The following is a 20,772-nucleotide window of genomic DNA, read 5'->3' as shown; positions in this document are numbered from 1 at the left end:
GGCTGCAGCTTTACGTTGCGATTGTTCAAGCATTCTACCGTGGGTTGTGGGAAGGACCCAGATTTCTGTCACACTAAGCTTACTGATACCTCTGCCATGCATATTGCGTATGCATCTTACATCGCCATCGTCTTCGCGAACGTCTACCTTTGCTTCCTTGGATGCTGCGCGACTTTTTTGATCCCCTAGTATGCCCCGGGGGCCTGCTTCTAGACTGTATAATGATTGCTCTGTTCACTATCCTCTTGCCTTAGAACCCTGCCGAATTGACCTGTACATTATCTTGCCCTACATGGCTACATGGCTACTACCATTAGGACATGATACTTAAGTAGACGCAAACCGCGCCCGCTTCACTAGCCTGAGCACCAGCAATCGAGGCCCATTATACACAAGAAAGAAGATTTGATATTCATCTCTCCCAGCATTAGATATAATATGAACAAGGGTATCAATTACCCGTCTTTCGGACCCCAGCATGAGAGAAACCCTCACTTCCTCCCGCCCTCCCACGCCTCTCTGAACAGCCCCCTCAACCGCCTCGCCTCCTCCGCATCCTTGACCCTCTGCTCCAAGAACCCCTGCAAATCCTCCCAGAACGCCTCCGTCTTGACCACCTCCTCCCCACTCGGCCCGACCGCCGGCTTAACGACCGGCTCGGCTGGTGTCTCCTCCTCCTTCACCCCCACACCTGAACCTTCACCTTCCGCTTCACCCTCACCCTCAGCTGGAACAACCCGCCCACCCCCCAGCACCATCACCGCAACCTCGACCTCCTTCCCGCCCGCCAGCAACACCGGCTCCTCGCTCAACATCTCCGCCAGCGTCCTATTCCCCGTGACGGGCTTCTTCCGGTGGAGGATCTTGATCTTCTCGAGCGCGGGCTTTGCGTCGGTGGCGTCGACGACCCGCGCCCGCACCGCGTCCTTCAGGTCGGTCACGGTCGTCGTGGAGAGCGGAAGATTGGGCAGGGTGAGTTCCAGCGCCGGGTTGCGGGCGGACTTGAGGACGACGGTGATGGATTTCGAGGAGCCCGGGGCGGCGGCGGCGGCGTTGGGGGTTTTCTTGGGCATTGTTGGGCGTGGCGGTTGGAGGCGGGGGAGGAGGTGCTGTTTCTTTATTGTTAGATTGGGGTCTGGAGTTGTATGGGAGGAGGGGGCTATGGGAGGGGAGTGCAGGGGGTGGGGACGACGTACTGGTATGCGGGCGTTGGGGTCGTCGTGGACATAGTCGGCTCGGAGCTTGATGGGTCGGCTGTCCAGGGCGGAGAGGAAGGCTTTGGCGAAGGAGATTTCGGAGGCCATGTTGGATTGCTTCCCGGGGGAATGATGCAATTTTTACTCGGTAGTGGGTTGTTTTTTGTGTTTTGGGAGAGACCGGAGAAGAGGTGGTGAGGTGGGGGGTAGATATGATGTCGCTGGATGGGAAGGAATTACCCGATCGGGATCGGAGGGATGTTGTTGATGCTGGCCTGGCCTGGCCGCAGATTGCGCTTCTGCCTCAGGCAGATACTAAAGGCGGTGGGCGCATCACACTGCTGCCTCTGACCGCCCGCGGGAAAAAATGTACCGCAAAGGAAAAGGAAAAAAAAAAGTTTAGATCTTTCCCCGAGTTGATCAGACAGGAACCCGACTTGTCAAACCTCTCTCCCCTCAGTTTCTGTCACAGTCCTTATTCACAATGGGTCGGGGAAATCGCATGAAGAAGCAGGGTCCTCCTGCCCCGCTGGATGAGTCCAAGATCACAATTTACAAGAAGCGCAAGGCCGCTGAACCTCAGAGCAAGCCCGCTGAGTCGGGCAAGAAGCGCAGAAGAGCTGCCGCTGAGGAGGAAGAGGAGGAGACCGTCAAGCCTGTCGCCAAGAAGAAGGCCAATGGTGCTGTGAACGGCAAGGTGACCAAGGTGGACGCTAAGGCTAAGACTCAGGCCAAGAGCAAGGAGCAGAAGAAGCCCGCCGCGGCTAAGAAGTCGAGTTTCATGGATTCGGACGACGAGGCGGAGGAGGATGATGAAGATGCATGGTCCGACCTGGACGATGAGGAGATGCAGGACGACGAGTTCGGCGACCTCGATGCCGTGAGCGACGACGAGATGGCCTCCGATGATGATGACTCGGTTGTCGACTCCGAGGACGACGACCACCCCCGCGAAGCCATGTTCTCGGACGATGAAGACCTTTCCGACGCAGAGGAGCGGCTGACGGCTGCCAACATCGAGGGTCTGTCCCGGAAGTTGGATATGGCGAGACAGGAGGAGGAGGAGGAGGCCGAGCTCGAGTTGCAGGAATCCGCCATGCAGACCAACATCGCGGGAGACCGTCCCGACGTGTTCGCCGACGACGTCGGCCAGCCCGGCCTGGCCCCCGACCTCCAGCTGCTCCGCACGAGAATCACCGACACCATCCGTATCCTGGGCGACCTGAAGACCCTCGGCCAGCCCGGCAAGTCGCGAACCGACTACGTCAACCTGCTCCTCGGCGACATCTGCACCTACTACGGCTACACGCCCTACCTTGCTGAGAAGCTCTTCAACCTTTTCACTCCCATGGAGGCGTTCGCCTTCTTCGAAGCCAACGAAACCCCGCGTCCTGTTGTCATCCGTACGAACACCCTGCGCACCAACCGCCGGTCGTTGGCCCAGGCCTTGATCAACCGTGGTGTGGTCCTCGAGCCTGTCGGAAAGTGGTCCAAGGTTGGTCTGCAGGTCTTCGAGTCTGCCGTTCCCCTGGGTGCTACTCCCGAGTACCTGGCCGGTCACTACATTCTCCAAGCCGCCTCCTCCTTCCTTCCCGTTATGGCCCTGGCCCCGCAACCCAACGAGCGTGTTCTCGATATGGCCTCCGCCCCCGGTGGTAAGACCACTTACATCTCGGCTCTGATGCGCAACACTGGTACCGTCATCGCCAACGATGCCAGCAAGCCCCGTGCCAAGGGTCTGATTGGTAACATCCACCGTCTCGGCTGCAAGAACACCATCGTGACCAACATGGATGCCCGCACTGCCTTCCCCAAGGCCATGGGTGGCTTCGACCGTGTCCTTCTTGATGCCCCCTGTACCGGTACCGGCGTTATCTCCAAGGATCCCAGCGTCAAGACCTCCAAGAACGAGCGCGACTTCCTTGCCATTCCCCACATGCAACGCCAGCTGCTTCTGGCCGCCATCGACTCCGTCGACCACAACTCCAAGACGGGAGGCTACGTCGTCTACTCGACCTGTAGTGTTACCGTGGAGGAGAACGAGGCGGTGGTCAACTACATTTTGCGCAAGCGCCCCAACGTCAAGCTCGTCGACACTGGCCTGGGTGACTTCGGTAGCCCCGGTATGACCAACTACATGGGCAAGCACTTCGACGCCAAGATGACCTTGACCCGCCGGTACTTCCCCCACCGTGAGAACGTCGACGGTTTCTTCGTCTGCAAGCTCAAGAAGACCGGCCCATCCCCGACCGCCAAGTCCGGCGACGCTGCCGCGACCACCAAGTCCGACCGCAAGGCCTCCAAGTCCCCGTCCGCTCCCTCCACCGACGACGAGAGCATCGACAAGACCCCGATTGTCGACGAAGACGGCATGGTTCTGGAGACGGAGGGTGGATCGTTCGGTCCCTTCGAGGAAGACGACCAGGACGCCGAGCGCATTGCCCGCGCGGAGCGCAACCGCCTGCGTCGCAAGGGTCTCAACCCCAAGGCCGTGAAGCCCGCCAAATCCTCCTCCTCCAAGCCCAAGAGCGACTCTGAGTCCGAGAAGCCCGCCGTGGAGGCCTCCCCGAAGACGGACAAGAAGAAGACCGATGCAGACACCAAGGCCAAGAAGGATGAGCCTACCTCGTCCCCGGCCGCCAAGAAGTCCGCGAAGAAGACCAAGACGCAAGAATCCACCACCCCCGCCACCCCCGCCACTCCCGCCACCTCTACTACTCCCCCCTCCGACAAGAAGAAGAGCGCCGCGAAGAAGCAGGCCGATAATAAGAGCGGAAAGGCCAAGAAGGCCGCCAAGAAATAAAGGGTGGGCGGTAGTCGGGTGTGCATCTGATTCTTGTATGTATTGTCTGGTTTGAACCAAAAGCATTCGTCTTGTGTTTGGTATGGGTGGCGCATTCTTGTGATTCTCGTGTTTTGAAATGGATAGATAGCTTCGGTTTGAAGCTCGTCAATAGATACCATTATGTTTGTGCAGCCGAGTCCAGATTGACTGTAGTGTATACTGTGAATGAGTAGAGTGTAGCTGGGATGGCGTCAAAGAAATCATCGACGGAGTCGTACTCGGTTGAGCATAGACAGAGTGCAGTGTCTGGCTCATTTCCGGGTCACGCATGTTATCTCTTGGGGAGGTCTGGTTCACAGCCCCGCCAAACTAGCTTCGACGCAGCCATACCACCTGATTTAGGGCGAGCCTTGACGTTGAGGCTTGCCCTATCCTTGACCTCTAACAACCTCACATCCAAGCGGTATATCCTATATGTACAGTACAACCGCACACCCCTACTCTTCCCCGTTCCATAACTACTCCTTCTATAACCCATCCACTACTCCAATCAAGCCAAATACCAACCAAAACCACCTTAATCCACTCAACCTACATAACAACCCAACCTAACCCCCGTAACAAACAACAGCATAACCCACCCAGAGTGATAATAAACAAAAAACCCCTCAAACCCTATCTCTATTAAAGCCCCTCAAACATACACGCACACATACACACACACACACACACACACACACACACACACACACACACACACACACACACACACACATATATACACACACAAAACAAACACAGCCAAAGAACAATGAGACCTCCTTGCCTCCCCCTCCACAGCATCACAACGACCTACCGGGGAGTTTGAAAGAAAGGGGGGTCTGGGGGTTCTCCCCCAGATACTACTTTACTTATAGGAGTGTAAGAGTGTAGGAGTGTATGGGGAAGTGGTTGTATGGAGGAGGGCGGCCGCTGGGAGTCGCGTCTGGATGATTGCTGAGGCTGGGTTTGTATTTGGCTGGTACTGGGATGATTGCAGTGATTTAAGAGGGTTCTTGCAGCTGTTGTATGTCAAGGTGTATCGAGTTGGAATGCACTATTGAGCCTCGAACGCATACTATACGAACAATTGAATATATGAGCAATCTGTCTTAGTTCAGAGCATTTATGGACAAGGACAACCATCTTAAAACTTTGCTATGCATCATTCAATCAAATCAACCTTCAAAAAGCAGGCAGCAGGCAGGTATCTAACGGAAAGCACCACGCTATCTAAGATCCCCTCATATATCCACAGCGTCTAAACCAATCAACACCAGGGCACTCCAGTCTGTACCTTCCAGGGTATTCCAGTCCCCCCAATGCAATTTCAAAAAATCAATACGGAATCAAGTCCGGTAAATCTTCACCACGCTGATGATGCTCTTCCGACAGATCGGGCAGAGATCCACTTGACGGGCACACGTCACACACGCGCAGACATGTCCACAGTCATAGAACAGGGCATCCTGCTCTTCGCCATAGCAGATCTGACACAGATCCATCTCCTCATCCGCCACTTCCCAATAGCTGATACCCTTGCCGTGGCGCTTGCCGTCCTTGTAGCCACCCACGTATTTGTTGCCGGTCTTGCGCTCAACAAAGGTACCCTGGCCATGGCAGACACCCTCGAACCAGTCGCCTTCATAGGTATCGCCAATCGGGTATTCCATATAGCCGTTGCCGTGGCGCTTGCCGAGGACGAAATCGCCTACGTACGTGGCAGCAAGGTCGGAGACGTGCGTGCCCTTGCCATGGAAGTAGCCCTTCATGAATTCACCGCTGTAGTACTCGCTGGTGAACGTGGCCCGGAGGGTCTTCGTGCCCGTGTGGGCCCGAGTAGGATGTCTGCGCGACGCGGCCCAAAGATAACGGACAAGTTGGTCAGGGTTGGCGAACATGCCCTCAATATTGAGCTTAAGACGGCGGTCCTTGTTAACCTTATCCCCAACGATAAAACAGGTACCGTCGGGCACGAAAGTCTCGAACGTCTCACCGGAAGCCATGGTGGTCACGTTGGTACCATCTACACGCTGCCAGACCTGAAAGTCCTTCATTGGCGCCCACTTGAGATGCTTACGGATAGCGGCCTTGATGTTCTCTTCTTTCTTCGAGAAGAAAGAGCCCACAGTCCGTAGAATCTGCGCCTCAATGTCGAAGACTTGGATGAAGTAGTAGACGTGCTCCACCGGTTGAGGGACTTCAACCTCTGCAGGGGCATCCACGCTCACATCAGTCTCAACTGGAGCGTCAGAGGGCGTCTCGTTGGGTTCCTCGACCACGGTGATGGCCTCAGTAGCCTCGACTTCCATCTGTTGAAGATCCTCTGCGATAATTGCAGCAATGACGGCGTCGTTCTCGTCTCTCACAGCGGTATTCTCAACGTGGACTGCCTCAGCGACCTGGCTTTCGGTGGCTGTTTCAGCATTCTGTGGGTTGATCTCAATGTCGAGTTCACGAGACACTGGCTCCGGAACAATGCTATCCAGCAAATGGTCCGGAATGTTGCCAGATGAGCTGGGCTGGGCAGCGCCGACCTCATGAAGAGACTGTCTATCCTCGGAAGACTCGGAACCGTCTCGCTCAAGAATAGCTTCTTCTGGTTTGGCTTCAATGGCAATGGCCTGCTGTGGGTCCGCGATGGCGAACAGCTTCGCATCTGCATCCGAAACGATCTCCATCCAGAAGCGAGCCGTCTTGGCAGGCAGCTCCAAACTGTTGCATAGCTCCGTGATACGGGCAAAAGCGAGTGTAGGACCGAATTGATCGCGAGTGTGTCCGATCTGCCACAAACGGACATATTCAGGACTAGTGGCCTGCTCCGTCTTGGTCGACGCCCACAGCGCGATCTTCTTGCGAAGGTCAACATAGTTGGACGAACGAGGCACCGTTAGGTACATCACGCTGTTTGCCGTTTTGGCCTGTGCCATCAGATCGTAGGTATCAAACAGACTGCTCAGTTGATCGTACTTCGGAAGCGAGTACACTTCAACTTCGATCTCATCCTTTTCACTCGAGGTCAAGGGCAAGGTTCCGGTCTCGTAGTATTCCTTCAGCGGCGCGGACACCTCCCATGGCCCTTGAGGACCAGGTAGGTAATCCTGCACGACGTCGCTGCGAATGTACATCACTGCAATGGCAACGTCGTGGCCAGTCTTGTGATCAGGCTTTTGCGAAGCGTCTAGACCGAGGTGAGGTCCGAGAGCAGTCTTCCGTGTCAGACATTCGACACGGTTGTCACTCCCATCATCGAAAGCCAGCCACCTGGTACCAGGGCCACCTGGACGAAGAATACTGAAGAACTTGCCTGAGGTGCGTCGGCCACGGTGGACGATGTACCCATACAGAACATACTTGCCGTCCTGACCATCCAGTAACCAAGGTGTGAGGTCTAGCTCTTCATCCAGCTCGACTCGGTTATAAAGGAGGCGCCACTGCCTAGCTGCCTTGTCCAGATGCTGACGACCAAGCTCCAGATGCAGGATGGGTGGAAGCACCCACCGTCCCGGCTTGGCACTGAGGTATTGAGTGAAGGCGTCGTTGGTGGTCTTGACCTGATCCGCAGCCACACAAATGCGGGAATTGTACTCCTTCGGTATGGTGTTGATCATTCCCTCCCCTTGTGCATCAACAGGGACCGAATCAATAGATGGGCTGTCGAACAGCTGGGCGAGCTCATGTACTGCATCGGTGCCGTCAAGCTCGATCTCGAGGGTCCGACGCAAGCGTTCCCAGAATTCGCATACATCACCCGAGTACTCATGCAAGTTCCGCAAAATTGATGTGATCAGATCAGTGTCTACGTACTGCAGTGATTGACCTCGCGAACGCAGCTGCCAGAGGAACTTCTGCAACGCGTCACAAAGCGGCTTGGGTTTGACATCGCAGTCACTGAGATGTTCCAAGACGTTCGCTTTCTGAATGATCTTGCAGAAGGGAGCAAGGTGCACCCACGTGGCGAGCCCGGCTACCTCCGCACTGTGGTTGATGACCGAGTCCCCTAGAGGACGGTAGCCGGTCAAGCTCAAGCTATCCCAAGTAGGCTCGGTGTCACTGGCATGCCACCAGAGCGACCGAGTGGGATCGTCGACGATGCGGATGTAAGCATCGAACGCGAGCGTGTCGTGCCGAAGCAGTGCCTGGCGCTGGCCCCGCTGACGGCGGTGGATCTGGTCCCACGGGCCGTGAAAGTTAGTCCAGCCCCAATCCAGGTTGTGTGGGTTGAACTGGTGGCACGATGACTGCATCCACCCCGTTCGCGGCTCCTCTGGGTTGTAAAGTATGACACCAATCTGAGCGGACACCCGCCAGGAACCAGCCCCGGCAGCATTCTCCTGGCGAGCATGAGGGTACTGAGCCTTGAATTGCTCAAACCATGCAGCCGTATCCTCAGTCTCTGCAAACTTGATGTCAACCTCGGGAACAGTGTTGTCCAAGCTCTCTTCAGCAGGGCCCTGGAGCACCTTGAACTCCGTATCCGGATAAGACTTCTCTGGAGTGGGCATGGTCGGAGAGCACTCGATGTAAATGCTCAGGGAGTTGACATTGTTACCGCGGGGGAAGAACTTGATGGTCCACCAATAGCCACCCATGTAAGCTGGGGGCGAGCGCATGATTTTAGCGCGGTTGGGGCGGTCCGGGGAGCCACGAACGCCTTTGATCTTCCACGTCAGGCGTGCCTTTTGGATAGGACGGTACTCTGGATCATCCAGATCGGCGTGGAAATTCTTCTCCCAGTAGTCATCTAGGCCAGTCAGCAGTCCGCTCCACGTTTCTAACCTTCGTCCCATGGTTTGGAAGCTTACACTCATAGGCGCTATAATCGCCATCCGCTGCAGATTCAATTTCCTTCATCTCTGTCTCGTCCGGCACCGTAGAGTCCTCCTCAATCTCGGCCCAGTAGGCATGTTCTAATTCAGGTGAGGCGGGTTGACCCGCTGATGCCGGGTCGGCATCCTCGATTATCTGTGTTTCGCCTTGCGGGGCATCTGGGAGCTCCTCAGATCGAGGCTCTGCCGATGGTTCGAAAGGCATGTCGCTAGACGGCTCAGGAGCATCCTCCGTGGTGGTCTCAATGGTCACCGTTGTTGCAGTGGCTGGCTCAGTCGGAATAGAGTCGGTGGTAAGGGTGATAGGAGGGGGCACCTGGTCCACCAAAGCGGTAGAACTCTCCATCTGGGAATCCATTGCTGGGATTCAAGAAGATGGACAAGTGTGAGAAGAATCAAAAGACGACGAGTCAAAGTAGCAATGGGGTGACCTGTCCCTAAAGGCTACTGTCGAAGGCGATACAAAACACGAGTGAAGGAGGGCTAGACTGGGGACGATGAGTCAAAGCTGAGAAACACGAGGAGTCGTAGCCTCAGAATGTGTGCAACCAACAGAAGACAATCAGACATTCAAGGGTCAGGAAGTCTGCTGCAATGCTGCCTGCTTGAGTGTTTGAATGGCAGGCTGACGGGTCCCCAAAAAGTGGTCAGGCTGCAGACCGAGGGGCAATGATGGGGGGATTGAAACGTGAGAGCCTGACAGGCAGAAAAAAAGCGAGGGTCTAGAAGAAAAGGCCAACGATAAGACGCAACGAGCAAGGCTTATCAAGGCTGGAGCAGCAGATAATAAATTAGGGGCACAAGTGTCAAATCACTAGTGCTGAGAAAGACAAAAATGAGAGAAGGGAATAGTGTGAGGGGAAGTGGAGGTTGGCTGATGCTCAGCAACAGTTTCCCACAGTTTATCACACTGAATCGGAGAGATTGTGCTGTAGTCTCCCCGTAGCTAAGTATATCAAATCCGGGGAAGGAGATGCGGGAAGTATAGATAAGTAGAGAGAGAAGCTATCCCGACCCGCAAGAAAGGATGAAAGATGGTAAAAACGCAGGAAAGCAGTTGAAGGGAGGAAAGAAGGAAGAGGAGGGAAAGGATGAACTGAAAAAAGAAGCAGAAGAAGAAGAAATCAGAAGAAGCAACAAAAGCGAGTGACAGAGAGAGCTAGGTACTAAACTGATCGAGGGGGGGAAGAGCCAATGGCAAATGGATGAGGATGAGGCGGCAATGCAGCGGCCAAATCACGAGGCGCTCACCGCTGGTTATTGGGGAATCAGAGCCACTTCTGCTTCTTTTTCCCCCGGATTATTAACATCCGTCTCCATCCCGTCCATTGCCACCACACTCGGGTAAAGCAATTAGAGATGAAAAGAACTGAGAAGGAAAAAAAAATCAATTGTTCTCACCCGACCAGATTGCGTGGATAGAACCAACCAACCCAAAAAAAAAAAAGAATAAAATCAAAATATGGAACACTATACAGGAAACTTGAACTGTCCTGTCCTGTCCAGTCCAGCCAGTCCCGTACAGTACCATCTTATCGATTGTCGCGCGATTGATCGACCGAACTAGCCGGGGGGAAACAACACACCAGGAACTGACCTGTCAATTTGCGTTGGTTGCCTTTCCCCTCCTTTCCATCATTTCCCCCCCCACACCCCCCTCCCTCACCCTCGAGGGAAGAATCGGGTATGAATACAACACATCCAATTCAAATCAAAGAAAACATTCTCAAGGCATGGAAACTCCATTTCATTGTTCACTATCACAGGTACAACTTTCCTTTCGTTGAGTTCTTTGTGCAGTATCCGTAGGTCTTTTTCGCATGCATCCCTCGGAACTTGGAACGGCAAGTCAAACTCCCAGCCTGGAGAGGTCCGCCCGATCCTCTGGCTGGTGGCAACAGTCTCGGATAGGACAAACTAATTGAGGGCCTTTTCCACGCCCATGATCGACCTGTGGAAACGCTCCATCGACCCAGTGCAACTCCATCGGTGCCATTCGCCGTTCCACCTGTTGGTATTTTCCCCTCTTCGCCCAAACTTTTTGCCCCTCTGCCGATCCAACAACCTCTCCCGAACCTCCGGGTTTTCGATGGGTTGCCGTCCTCTGCCGTGCAGATTCTGTCCCAGGGCCTCGGAGCTGCTCGTCCGATTTGCCTCCCTTCTCAATATCCTCTCTGACCGCAGCGCAATAAGTGGGGGGGTTAGCGTGACCGTAGCGCCACGCCTGGATCGGCCTTTAGTTACCGACGCGGGGCCGAGATAGGAGGGGAGCTCTCCGGAAAATCGCCCAAGTGCTCGGTGAAGGGCGCCTTGAATGAGCGAGGATGCGGCCTTTGGAGTACTGGAAGTGCAGAAACTGGAAACAAATCATGCAACGGCCATTTCGCCAAATGTCTGCCGAAGTTTACGCAGTGGCCATGATCAATTCTAGGCCTGGGAGGCATCCGGTGCCCCTGCATCTGCTCTCGCAAAAGAAGCGGCCACAATGAGTGGGAAGACAACTGTAGCTTCCGCATATACCTTCACCGATTCACCGTCAGCTTTGATCTTGCCCCAGCTGACGGCCTCATCCGGTCGCGCGCCGGCATCGCTTCCATCGAACTCCTGACCAGTGTTCACGTAGACCGCATGCTCCGCACCGTTCCGCATCAGACAAGCATTCGCAATATGGTGTTTGATGACTCCACCTCCGAGGATGATCATTCCCGCCCGAGCAGCACGGACCGCCATGGTATTGATCCGGCGCACATCGTCGACGATATCAACGCGCAACCGTTGCGGGGAAGATTTGAAAGTGTGGAAGTAGAGCATGTCTCCAAGGGAGCCATCCGTCAAAGCCGGGCAGAAGACGGGAATGTTGTTGCGGGCGGCCCAATACAGCACCGAGTCCTCGTCGTTGATCTCACGACCCAGGCGTTCGGTGATGCGACTCGGGGTCCAGTGCAGTTCGGCTTCCTCGTCCCCCGTTTCCAACGCCTTCTTCTTCGCGGCCTCCTGCTCTTCTAGCATCTTATCCAGAATCGGGACCAGCCAATCCTCAAAGGCGCAGTAATTGCTATTGGGGACAATCAAATTGCCGATCCGATTCAAACCTTTAGCCCGCAGTCCCGCGCCAGGTGTAGAGAAGGAGCCCATGTAGGTTGGCGCCAAGCACTTGATCAAATCTTCTTCCACACCGCCAGCGGTGGTGACAATGGCGGAAACATGGTTGTTTTTGACGAGGTAGCGAATAGTGTCGCGGAGGCCGGAGGAGATCAAGTTGGAAGTGTACCCGAGAAAGATGGTCGTTTTGGCACCGGTTTCGGGATGGCGGTAAGCTTTCTTTCAGAACCGAGTCCTGTGAGCGAGTATGCCTTTTAAGATTAATATGGTAGGTAGAGTGGCCTTACCATGTTGTTGATGATGCGGGCAGCGTCTGCGACCGCACTGCCTTGAAAGCCCGTGTATCTCATGTTGTCGACCAATTCGGCAACAGTAATGTCCCGGTCCTTGTAAAGATCAAAGTCCACTCCGCTCACTTTTTGTGTGCCTTCTGGCACAGGCTCTGATGCGACCAAGACAGCATCGGTGACGGAGGAGGGAGGGGCATTCTCGGCCGCCGGGACGTTGTTCGCAGACATTCTTGGGAAAACTTTGAGGAAACCAGTTGATTGAGTCTGAAATGCTTGGTATAAGAAGAATCAAAGCACTGAATTGATTTCCAATATTGTCCCCTCGATGCTCGACAGAAGGAACGCGAGAAGAGTGGTGAAGGTTGGTGGTCACGTCAAAAAAAAAAAAAAAGCGGGTTATGTTTTCCCCTTAGGCTAGCCTTTTTTTTCGTTGGCACTTTTTTTCCAGTTTCCCCCCTCTTCTGCTAAAAGCGGATGGCGGGGGGCTCGCAGGAAATGCCCGGCGGCGGGCATTGGCAGATGGCAGGCAGTTCAGTTCAAGGTTCAAGGTTGGCAGCTGCTGCAAGGATGCCTGAGTATCTGCCTGAGGCCAGAATGGACCTTCGACACCTCAGGCACGAGGTGGAAACTGGACCCCTGGCCTGAGGCCAACTCCGCAAGTTATTTTTGAGTTTCCCCTAGAAAAGCGAGTCCCTGCAATCGAGTGACTCCCTGGCCAACTAAAAGCATCCGAATCCATTGCCTGGGCCCCATCGCTGAGTCTGGTCAGAGTCGCTCGTTTTTCCCTCTTGCTCCAACCTACCTACCTCTTTCGTGACCCTCTTCTTGACTCTGTCTAGACTCTGACCTCGAAATCCTTCCAGTCCTTCCAGTCCTTCCAGTCCATCTTCAATAATCATTTACCTTCTGTTTCACCTCTAGCTTCTCAAAAACCGTCGGATTTCCCTTCCAACCACCGCCGTTACACGCAAACCGATCTTGGGGTCTCTGGGCGCGTTCCGGCACCGAGAACGAAGACCGCGATCCCATCGCTGGGGATACTGCTGCCCAGCTCCCACTCCTACTCCCACTCCCTTGCAGCGCAGTCTTTCCGGTGATTTACTTGACACGTTGTCGCCCATCAGACACTGCGGACCACAGCTCCAGTTACGTTGAAAGATCAGGTAAATTGAGTTTGCGTCTTTTGATTTTTGTTTGCTATTGTTTCCGTCAGAAGCTCGAGGTTTTGAGGTTCTTTATTATCATCATCTACCATCACCCTCATCATCCTCATGTTCTTTGAAACGGCTTTCTTCTACCACTCTCGACCCCTCCGATGAAGATTTCCGGCTGTGTGAGACACTGTACTCCGTTCCTTGAGTCGTGACCAGCCAGAAGGTCTCCCCTCGCACTGGAAATCGAAATCTGTCTGCTGCCGCCTGCGTGATCCCCGATCCACCCAGGAAAGCTGCCCCGGCTTGTCCAGTCACGGGCTGAATCAATCGGCGCCAACCGTGGCTGCCGCTAAGCATGAGGGATGGTGCCAAATTGGGATCCGCGCTAAGTGGATTGAACTGGATTCATGCTAAAATGATTACCTAATTTTCAATCCTGGCCCGTGCGTTTTCTCTTTTCCCAGTGACTGGCAGACTCAGTTTCACCCATGCTGGGCTGGCTCGGGGCTGGCATGCTTCATTCTACCCATCACGTGTTCTCCACTGCCCGTTCGTTCGTTCGTCGGTCGCTCGGTCGGTCGTTCGATCGTTACTCGCTCGCGCTTTGGCTGCGACTGCGACTGCTGCTGCTGCTGCTGCCGCTTCCGCCTCTTTGCGTCAATTGGTCTTTCCAACCCGCTCTTTTCGAGACTCCTGCTTCTTCTTCTTCTGTCCATTTGTCTCATATCCATCCATTTCCTCGGTTTCCTTTCTTTCTCTTTACTTTACTGGACTTTTGAATTTTTGTTTACTTCACCCTTTCCCTTTCTTTTCTTTTGGACATACTTTCTTTCTTTCCTCGAAGTCCGAATTTCATCCCACCCAGTACCTCGCCTTGGTTGAACCTCTGAAGTCCCGCGTTACTAATCTGTCGCAGGCATCCTGCCGGGTTGCTTTGTCTCATGTGCACTAGCATGACCTGGTGATGTCTCAAAGATACCCTCCGCCGTCTGGGTTCAACTCCCGTGACCGTTCTCCGCAGCGTTTTGGGGATCGTCGACCCCCGGCAGGTCCCCGAGGATCCGACGATGCCAACATCCCACCCTTGGGCCGAGAGCCACCTCGAGGTCCTAAAGCTTTGATTGACCCCCCGCCTCGAGGTGCTACATTTGCTGGTCGTGGCCGAGGATACACCGCCCGGGGAGGAGATTTCCGAGAACGAGATCGAGACATTCGAGATCGCGAACGAGACCGAGACCGAGATTTTCGCGATGTCCGTGATGGCCCGCCACCTTTTCGCCGCGACCTGGATCGAGATCGGGACTGGAGCCGGCGCGATCGCGACTTCGATCCTCGAGAACCCCGCATCGGCTTCGGACGCGGTCGCTCGCGCTCTCCCCCACCGCCTCGCGACTTTCGCGATATAAGAGAGCCTCTTGGCCGAGATCCTGATCTCGTCCGCATGCGGCGCGGCTCCCGAGATAGTTTGATATCTGTCTCCTCGGCAGTGCCTGACGTCCCGGCAGGAAACAGTCACCATGTTCGGACCGGTCCCCCAATCCGTGGGCGTGGTCGGGGTGAGTGGGAAGCAGGACGCGGCAGAGGCCGGATGCCTTATTTAGACGATCGTGACACTTTCAGGCGCAGAAGTCGGTCGCGCGACGGACGCTGGGATCGGGAACGCGACCGGGACCGGGAACGAGACCGGGACCGGGAACGTGAGCGTGAAAGAGAACGAGATAGAGATCGCATACTCGACCGCGACCGTGAACGTGAACGTGAACGAGTACCGTTAGACCGCGACCGTGAGATTGACCGAAGAGATCGGGAAAGAGAGCGTGACATACTGCAGGAGAGACGAGAAAGGTTCGAACGACGAGACGACTTGGAACGCCGTGTTGAGCGCGATGACCGGGAGCGACCGGGGGATCACTGGAAGCGTGAGCCGCCTGCCAATCGATTGGAGAATCCAAACCGGATACCTAGCATATCTGCCGCCTCACCTGTCGCTACTGCACCCCAACCAACAACCCCTGCAGTTCCCGAGCGGGTACCTGAGCCCCCTGTTGTTGAGTCGCCACGCAAACCGTCGGGAGGAGATGTCCGCCGCGAGCCAGAACGAACTGAGCCACCTGCACCACCAGGTCGTGCGGAGCCCCCGAAAGAAGCAGTAGTTGCGCCGCCCGTGAAACGATCTCCTCCCCCGGCTGCGCCCCAGGTTCCCGCATTCGGTTCGGTTACGGCGCCAATTCTCGAAATCACGGCAGACAAAACAACGGCAGACTCGGCGCCTGCTGCATCCACTGTTGCCAACCCCGAAAAGGAACGCCCCGAGGCGCCGCCACGGGCCTTAGGACATCCACCCACTGCCCCCAAAGCTGATCGGGCACCTCCTCAGCTGCCTCTCGAGCAGCGAATCCGACGCGATGAGACCAGACGTGACGACATAATCGACACACCGGCAAAGCCCGAACCCATCGCACGTCTGCCCAAACCGCACGCCGCACCCCCACCCAGTGGACCTATGGTAGCAGAGCTTTCTCCGCCTACTGCGCCCGCTGCCATGGTGGCCAAGGAGACATCGGCCTTCCATGAGGCAACGTCGCCAAGCAAGCCAGGGCCTGTCCCGATGACGGTAGATTTTGGCCGGAGGCCGTCTGCGGCAGGACGTGCGGTATCTCCGGGCGCCCACACCTCCCCTAGGATGCCGAATTCAACGATCCCAACTGGACCACGTGCTCTTCAACAGCGACCATCTGTTTCCCGCGGGCCGCCCAAGCCTAACAAGCAATGGGTTCGTCCTGGATACAGTCGTCCACCAGCCGGGCCAAGTTCAACCCTCCCTGCAAAACGGGACTCTATTGATGAAAAAGAGCGTAGTCTTTCGGTCAGCGAAGAGCACCGGCGGGATTCACGTACTGATATGGATGATTCAGGCTCAGGGCCAGAGGCAGGAGAAATAGTCAGTGAAAAGGATCCGACTGAGCCAAGGCTTGAACTCCCACCTTCGCCTCCCCTAGCGGCGCAACCAGAGAGACCCAGGGAGAGATCCGCTCCGCCTGTACAGAAGGAAAAAACACCCGAAAAGCAAACGGAAAAGCCAGCGGAAAAGCCAGCAGACGCACCGAAGAAAGTGGTTATTCCCGATTTCACACGGACTAGCGACGAAGAGGAAGACGAGAATATCGTTTTCACCCAAGACTATCTTGAAGAGAGGAAAAGGGTGTTCGAGAAGGACATGCAAGCCCTCCGAGCGGAGCTTCCTCCGTCTCCGTTAGAAGATCCAACCATAATGACGCTACTGATGCGTATCCAGCTACTTGGTGCCTTAGCCCATGCCACCGTCAAAGACAAAGCACCAATCCCTCCGCCTGTCCGGGAGGAAGAGAAAAGAGCCAGCGATGAGAAGCCGGATGCAATGGATGTGGACACCGAGCCGAACGGAAAGGCCGAAGATCACGAGCCACCGACCAAGGAGGTTATGGAATCGGTGCCTGCTGCTGAAGTACTCTCTGTGGAGACTTTACCGTTTCTCAACACTGGTCCCCCGACCCCGTTGTCAGATCTGGACATCTACCAGGAGAATGCAGCAGCTCATGAGCAGCTCAGGGATCTTTTCCGCGGAGAGCTAATGAAACAACGTAAAGAGATCGCTCAAAAGAACGCTGGCTTACGGCTTGATTATCTTGCTCACTACAAGCCCTGGAGGCTGAATGTTTGGGAATTGGATAATGCGAAAGAAAAGACGTCGGTCACGCCCGGACCAACCACACCTCCTGCTGCCCCCATTCCTGTGACGCCTACACCTCCTGTGGAAAGCGGACGAAGATATAAAGGCAACAGCGAGCTGGATTTTCAGAACGCTCTTCGCGCTTCCGAGATTTCGGCACAAGAGGAACTCGAGAAGCGTCGTGGCAACAAAGCTACCGCTCAGCCAGATCTATCCCGCGAAGCCGTCATCCCAGACATGCTAGAACCGCGCGAGGTGAAGGCACAAATCTATAAAGACACCAACAACATTATTGATCCTGAGAACGCCATGGACGTATTCGGCTTCCTGCCGCCGCCCAATGACTTCACTAAAGAGGAACATGTTATTTTCACAGATGCATTCATGGCACATCCCAAGAAATGGGGCAAAATTGCGGAATCATTGCCTGGACGCGACTTTCAACAATGCATCATACATTACTATCTCACCAAGGAAGAGATCAAGTACAAAGCCAAGCTCAACAAGCGGTGGAGTCGTCGGGGACGGGCTAGAAGATCTGCTCGTCCAAAGTCGAATGCGCTCATGGCCGATTTGGGTGTGGTCAAGCCAGACTACGAAGGGGAAGAAGAGCCCGCGCCTGTCACGGATACCGGGCGTCCCCGACGTGCAGCTGCTCCCACGTTTGGAGACTCGTCTGCGGACACAGATGCAAACGGTCGTCGCGGAAATGCGTCCAAGGACGGTGAACAGGCAGAGAAACCTAGCCGGCGAGGACCTCGCAGTGGCGGCGGTACTCGTGGTGGTCGGCGCGGCAAAGCTGCGCAGCAACAACAACTGCAGCAGCAGCAACAGCTACAACAGCAACAACAACAACAACAACAACAACAACAACAACAACAACAACAACAACAACAACAACAACAACAACAACAACAACAACAATTGCAACTGCAGCTGCAGCAGCAACAACAGCAAACACCGCAGCCGACGCCATCAGAGCAATCGGCTCGAACAACGCCGGTGCCCCCTGTTGCAATCGCCGTTACTCCCGTACCAAAGACAGAGGTATTTGAGCCGTCGCTTGATGGAGCTGCTGCTGCTGAAGTTCCGATTGTTCGCAAGGAGACGCCGCAAGAAAAAGAGCCGATCGAGGCACCACCGCGGGCGCGATCAGGACGAGGACGTCAGAAAGAGGGGGTCTATGTTTTCGAATCAACTGATCAGGAGGCCCCCGCCCCCGCCAGGCAGCCCGAAGCCAGCGGATACGGATCCTTGCAGCCCACAAGTTACTGGTCGGTGCCCGAGCAACGCGACTTTCCCTTGCTGCTGGCACATTTCGGGCGCGATTTTGAGGGTATTTCCAATTTCATGAAGACCAAAACAACAGTCATGGTAGGTTTCCTCGTTCGCTATTTTCTCTTCTCTTTTTTGTTGTATCATCGGCTAAAGGTGTGGTATAGGTCAAGAATTACTTTCAACGCCGCATCGACTCCGGTAATAAGGATTTCGAGGAGATTGTTGCAGATGCCGAGGCGAAGAAGGCTCGCGGTGAACCCACTGGCCCCTTGCCTGTACCGAATTTCGCCTCGAAGCGACGCTACGAGGCTACGCCGTCTGCCATAATTATGCCCCGGCCTCTTGCACCCCATACAGATGCAGCAGTGCCTGAAGCGGACGAAGGTCGGCTTGGGCCCAAAACCAAGCCAATCGGGTCATCTCAGCAGGTTCCTCTTCATACTCGACCTACGCAAGATAAGGACCGAAACGTCTCGCGTTACCCTCCGCTTGCACAGGCTAGTGCCGTGCCGGTGCCTATCCTTGGCGGCGATGACGCTTCCAGAGCCATGCGTCCTCAGGCTACATTGCCACCACGACTCCAGGGACCACGTCTGGGATATTTCGCGGACGACCGGCGTGAGATCCCTGGCACAGTGCTTTCACACCCTTCGGCCTCTCATGCTCAGGAAATTACTGTCTCATCTCGGCAAACGCCAGTATCAGCTGCAGAAATGGCACGTCTCGAAACGCTCCATGCTCAGGGTTATCGGACTTCCAACGTCGACATTCATGGATCGCCATTGCTTCCAGTACAGGCTGCAACCCCTGCCTCGCAGCCTTCTTATATGCCGCCCCAGCATCCATCGTCTTTGATGCCCACCGGGTCTCACTCTCACTCTCGACAGCCGAGCCTTACAAAGACCCCCAGCTCACCCGCTCAGCCACTTTTGGGACACGAGCCTGAACACTCCCCCATCCGTCGTGACTCGATCTCGCAGCGGCCGTTCTGGACTCTGCCAGGCCAACCAGCAAGTATCGCCCAGCCGCCCATGCTGTCGCCGCCTAAGGAGCTTCTCCGACCGGGGTCCACTCCTCTTGAGCCGCCCGAGCCGCCTCGTGTGCCTGCCAAACGATCGAATATCATGAGTATTCTCAACGACGAGCCAGAAGAGCCGCAGCCACGGAAACGGTTTGCTAGTGACCAGGTATCTACTCCAGCAAGCAACACGGGATCTCCGTCCCGTGCAGGGTATGCCGGTATGCAGTCACTCTCACAGCCACCCTCGAGGCCTGAGGACCCTGCTTTGTCTGCTCAACCGAAGGGTCCAGTCTATGGCGCGCCCAGCCCGTATCTTCCGCCGCGCGGGTATGCTGATCGTGTGTACACTGAGTATCAGCCTTACGGTTCTGGGTCTGGAGGTGCTGGACCAGCCAATAATGATTGGATGGCACGGTTCGACCCGCGTGGGCAACAGCCGCCACCACCACCGCAGCAGCAGCAGCAGCAGCAGCCGCAGCCGAGCAGCCGCCCGTCTGCATCTCTCGCTTCCCAACCCGCCTATTCCCCCTATACGTCCCACCAGTCTTTGCCTGGTCCCTCGTTACAGAACCTTACAGCACCATCGCCGGCGCCTACGCCGTCGCCGGCTACGGCTCAGCGACCTGCTTATCATGGCTCAGTGTACGTGCCTTCCCCTGCGTCACATGCTCAGGCAAGTGCGGCGGCATCGCGCGAAATTGCTGCGCAGAATGCGATGTATCGACCGGCAGTTGGCTCTCCGACCCCACGGAACGGCAGTCTCGCGTCGTATGGCTCCAGGCAAGGGCCGCCGACGCCAATTCAGTCACCTGCTAATTTACTGGGGATGCCCTCCCGACCGCCGACTGTGCCACAGTCGGCGTACGTGTCGGCACCAGCCACACCCGGTGCGGGCATGTCCGCGCAACAACATGTGAACCATCAGACTTATCAGCAGCACGTCCAAACGATGGTGAATGGAGCTCATCAACAGGCGGCTCATCGATCCGCCCTGGGACTGGCTGGTGCCGTAGCGTACGGTCATAACACCCCGCCCCCGCAGGCTCAATTGTCTCGGGCAGCAGGCCTGCCTGGACCGGGGCCGCAAGCGATGGCGATGGGTCGGTCATACACACCCCCAGCGATCCTGCAGCCGAACCCAGCGGGAGGGTTGAGCTATGCTCCTAGTGGGGCTGTGCACGCCATGCAAGCACGGCCCCCAGGGCCTGGCGGTCTAGAACCGGGTCCGCATGGGGCTCCCGGGCACCATCGCGTGTACAGCCAGGGGTCGAACCCGGGGCCACTTCCTGGACAGATGACACCCCAGCATGCCCCTCGATAGAGTCGAGACTTCATATCTAATTTGAGGTAGCGTTTGGCGGGGCAATGG

At 55.7% G+C, this 20,772-nt stretch overlaps 7 protein-coding genes across 7 annotated transcripts; 2 read left to right on the top strand and 5 right to left on the bottom strand.

The window, feature by feature from the left end:
• Nucleotides 1-388: 388 nt before the first annotated feature.
• BO86DRAFT_386398 (uncharacterized protein) lies at nucleotides 389-1,419 on the bottom strand. Its single transcript, XM_025671322.1, has 2 exons — nucleotides 1,197-1,419; nucleotides 389-1,109 (listed from the first exon to the last, which is right to left on the bottom strand). Exons 1-2 carry the CDS (start codon nucleotides 1,302-1,304, stop codon nucleotides 492-494), a joined length of 726 nt encoding a protein of 241 aa, XP_025531352.1. The 5' UTR covers nucleotides 1,305-1,419; the 3' UTR covers nucleotides 389-491.
• Nucleotides 1,420-1,621: 202 nt separating this feature from the next.
• Nucleotides 1,622-4,163, top strand: BO86DRAFT_386397 (rRNA (cytosine-C5-)-methyltransferase NOP2). Its single transcript, XM_025671321.1, has one exon. It carries the CDS (start codon nucleotides 1,681-1,683, stop codon nucleotides 3,997-3,999), a length of 2,319 nt encoding a protein of 772 aa, XP_025531351.1. The 5' UTR covers nucleotides 1,622-1,680; the 3' UTR covers nucleotides 4,000-4,163.
• Nucleotides 4,164-5,369: 1,206 nt separating this feature from the next.
• Nucleotides 5,370-9,207, bottom strand: BO86DRAFT_376455 (putative MATH and UCH domain protein; the record flags this gene model as incomplete). The annotated part of the gene is made up of 2 exons (XM_025670536.1): nucleotides 5,370-8,764; nucleotides 8,826-9,207. The coding sequence occupies 2 exons, from the start codon at nucleotides 9,205-9,207 to the stop codon at nucleotides 5,370-5,372; spliced, it is 3,777 nt and encodes a 1,258-aa protein (XP_025531350.1).
• Nucleotides 9,208-11,276: 2,069 nt separating this feature from the next.
• BO86DRAFT_304901 (deoxyhypusine synthase) lies at nucleotides 11,277-12,469 on the bottom strand (the record flags this gene model as incomplete). The annotated part of the gene is made up of 2 exons (XM_025667639.1): nucleotides 11,277-12,170; nucleotides 12,239-12,469. The coding sequence occupies 2 exons, from the start codon at nucleotides 12,467-12,469 to the stop codon at nucleotides 11,277-11,279; spliced, it is 1,125 nt and encodes a 374-aa protein (XP_025531349.1).
• A 1,011-nt stretch (nucleotides 12,470-13,480) lies between these two features.
• BO86DRAFT_386393 (uncharacterized protein) lies at nucleotides 13,481-13,834 on the bottom strand. The gene has a single exon (XM_025671320.1). It carries the CDS (start codon nucleotides 13,750-13,752, stop codon nucleotides 13,486-13,488), a length of 267 nt encoding a protein of 88 aa, XP_025531348.1. The 5' UTR covers nucleotides 13,753-13,834; the 3' UTR covers nucleotides 13,481-13,485.
• A 36-nt stretch (nucleotides 13,835-13,870) lies between these two features.
• BO86DRAFT_386392 (uncharacterized protein) lies at nucleotides 13,871-14,450 on the bottom strand. The gene has a single exon (XM_025671319.1). It carries the CDS (start codon nucleotides 14,109-14,111, stop codon nucleotides 13,878-13,880), a length of 234 nt encoding a protein of 77 aa, XP_025531347.1. The 5' UTR covers nucleotides 14,112-14,450; the 3' UTR covers nucleotides 13,871-13,877.
• On the top strand, nucleotides 14,360-20,724 carry BO86DRAFT_304611 (MYB DNA-binding domain protein; the record flags this gene model as incomplete). Its single annotated transcript, XM_025667627.1, has 2 exons — nucleotides 14,360-18,478; nucleotides 18,547-20,724. 2 exons carry the CDS (start codon nucleotides 14,360-14,362, stop codon nucleotides 20,722-20,724), a joined length of 6,297 nt encoding a protein of 2,098 aa, XP_025531346.1.
• Nucleotides 20,725-20,772: the final 48 nt, after the last annotated feature.

The sequence above is a fragment of the Aspergillus japonicus genome, assembly GCF_003184785.1.
Source record: "Aspergillus japonicus CBS 114.51 unplaced genomic scaffold BO86scaffold_6, whole genome shotgun sequence".
Taxonomy (NCBI): domain Eukaryota; kingdom Fungi; phylum Ascomycota; class Eurotiomycetes; order Eurotiales; family Aspergillaceae; genus Aspergillus; species Aspergillus japonicus.
Note: the sequence above shows the minus strand (reverse complement) of the source record. Positions and strands in the feature narration are given on the sequence as shown.

Excerpts from the sequence above, each read along its gene's own strand:
- BO86DRAFT_386397 (XM_025671321.1), top strand. The coding sequence starts at position 1,681 with ATGGGTCGGGGAAATCGCATGAAGAAGCAGGGTCCTCCTGCCCCGCTG.
- BO86DRAFT_386393 (XM_025671320.1), bottom strand. The coding sequence starts at position 13,752 with ATGCTTAGCGGCAGCCACGGTTGGCGCCGATTGATTCAGCCCGTGACT.
- BO86DRAFT_386398 (XM_025671322.1), bottom strand. The coding sequence starts at position 1,304 with ATGGCCTCCGAAATCTCCTTCGCCAAAGCCTTCCTCTCCGCCCTGGAC. Across the intron at positions 1,110-1,196 it reads ACCCCAACGCCCGCATACCA|CACCTCCTCCCCCGCCTCCA; the intron begins GTACGTCGTCCC and ends ATAAAGAAACAG.
- BO86DRAFT_386392 (XM_025671319.1), bottom strand. The coding sequence starts at position 14,111 with ATGGACAGAAGAAGAAGAAGCAGGAGTCTCGAAAAGAGCGGGTTGGAA.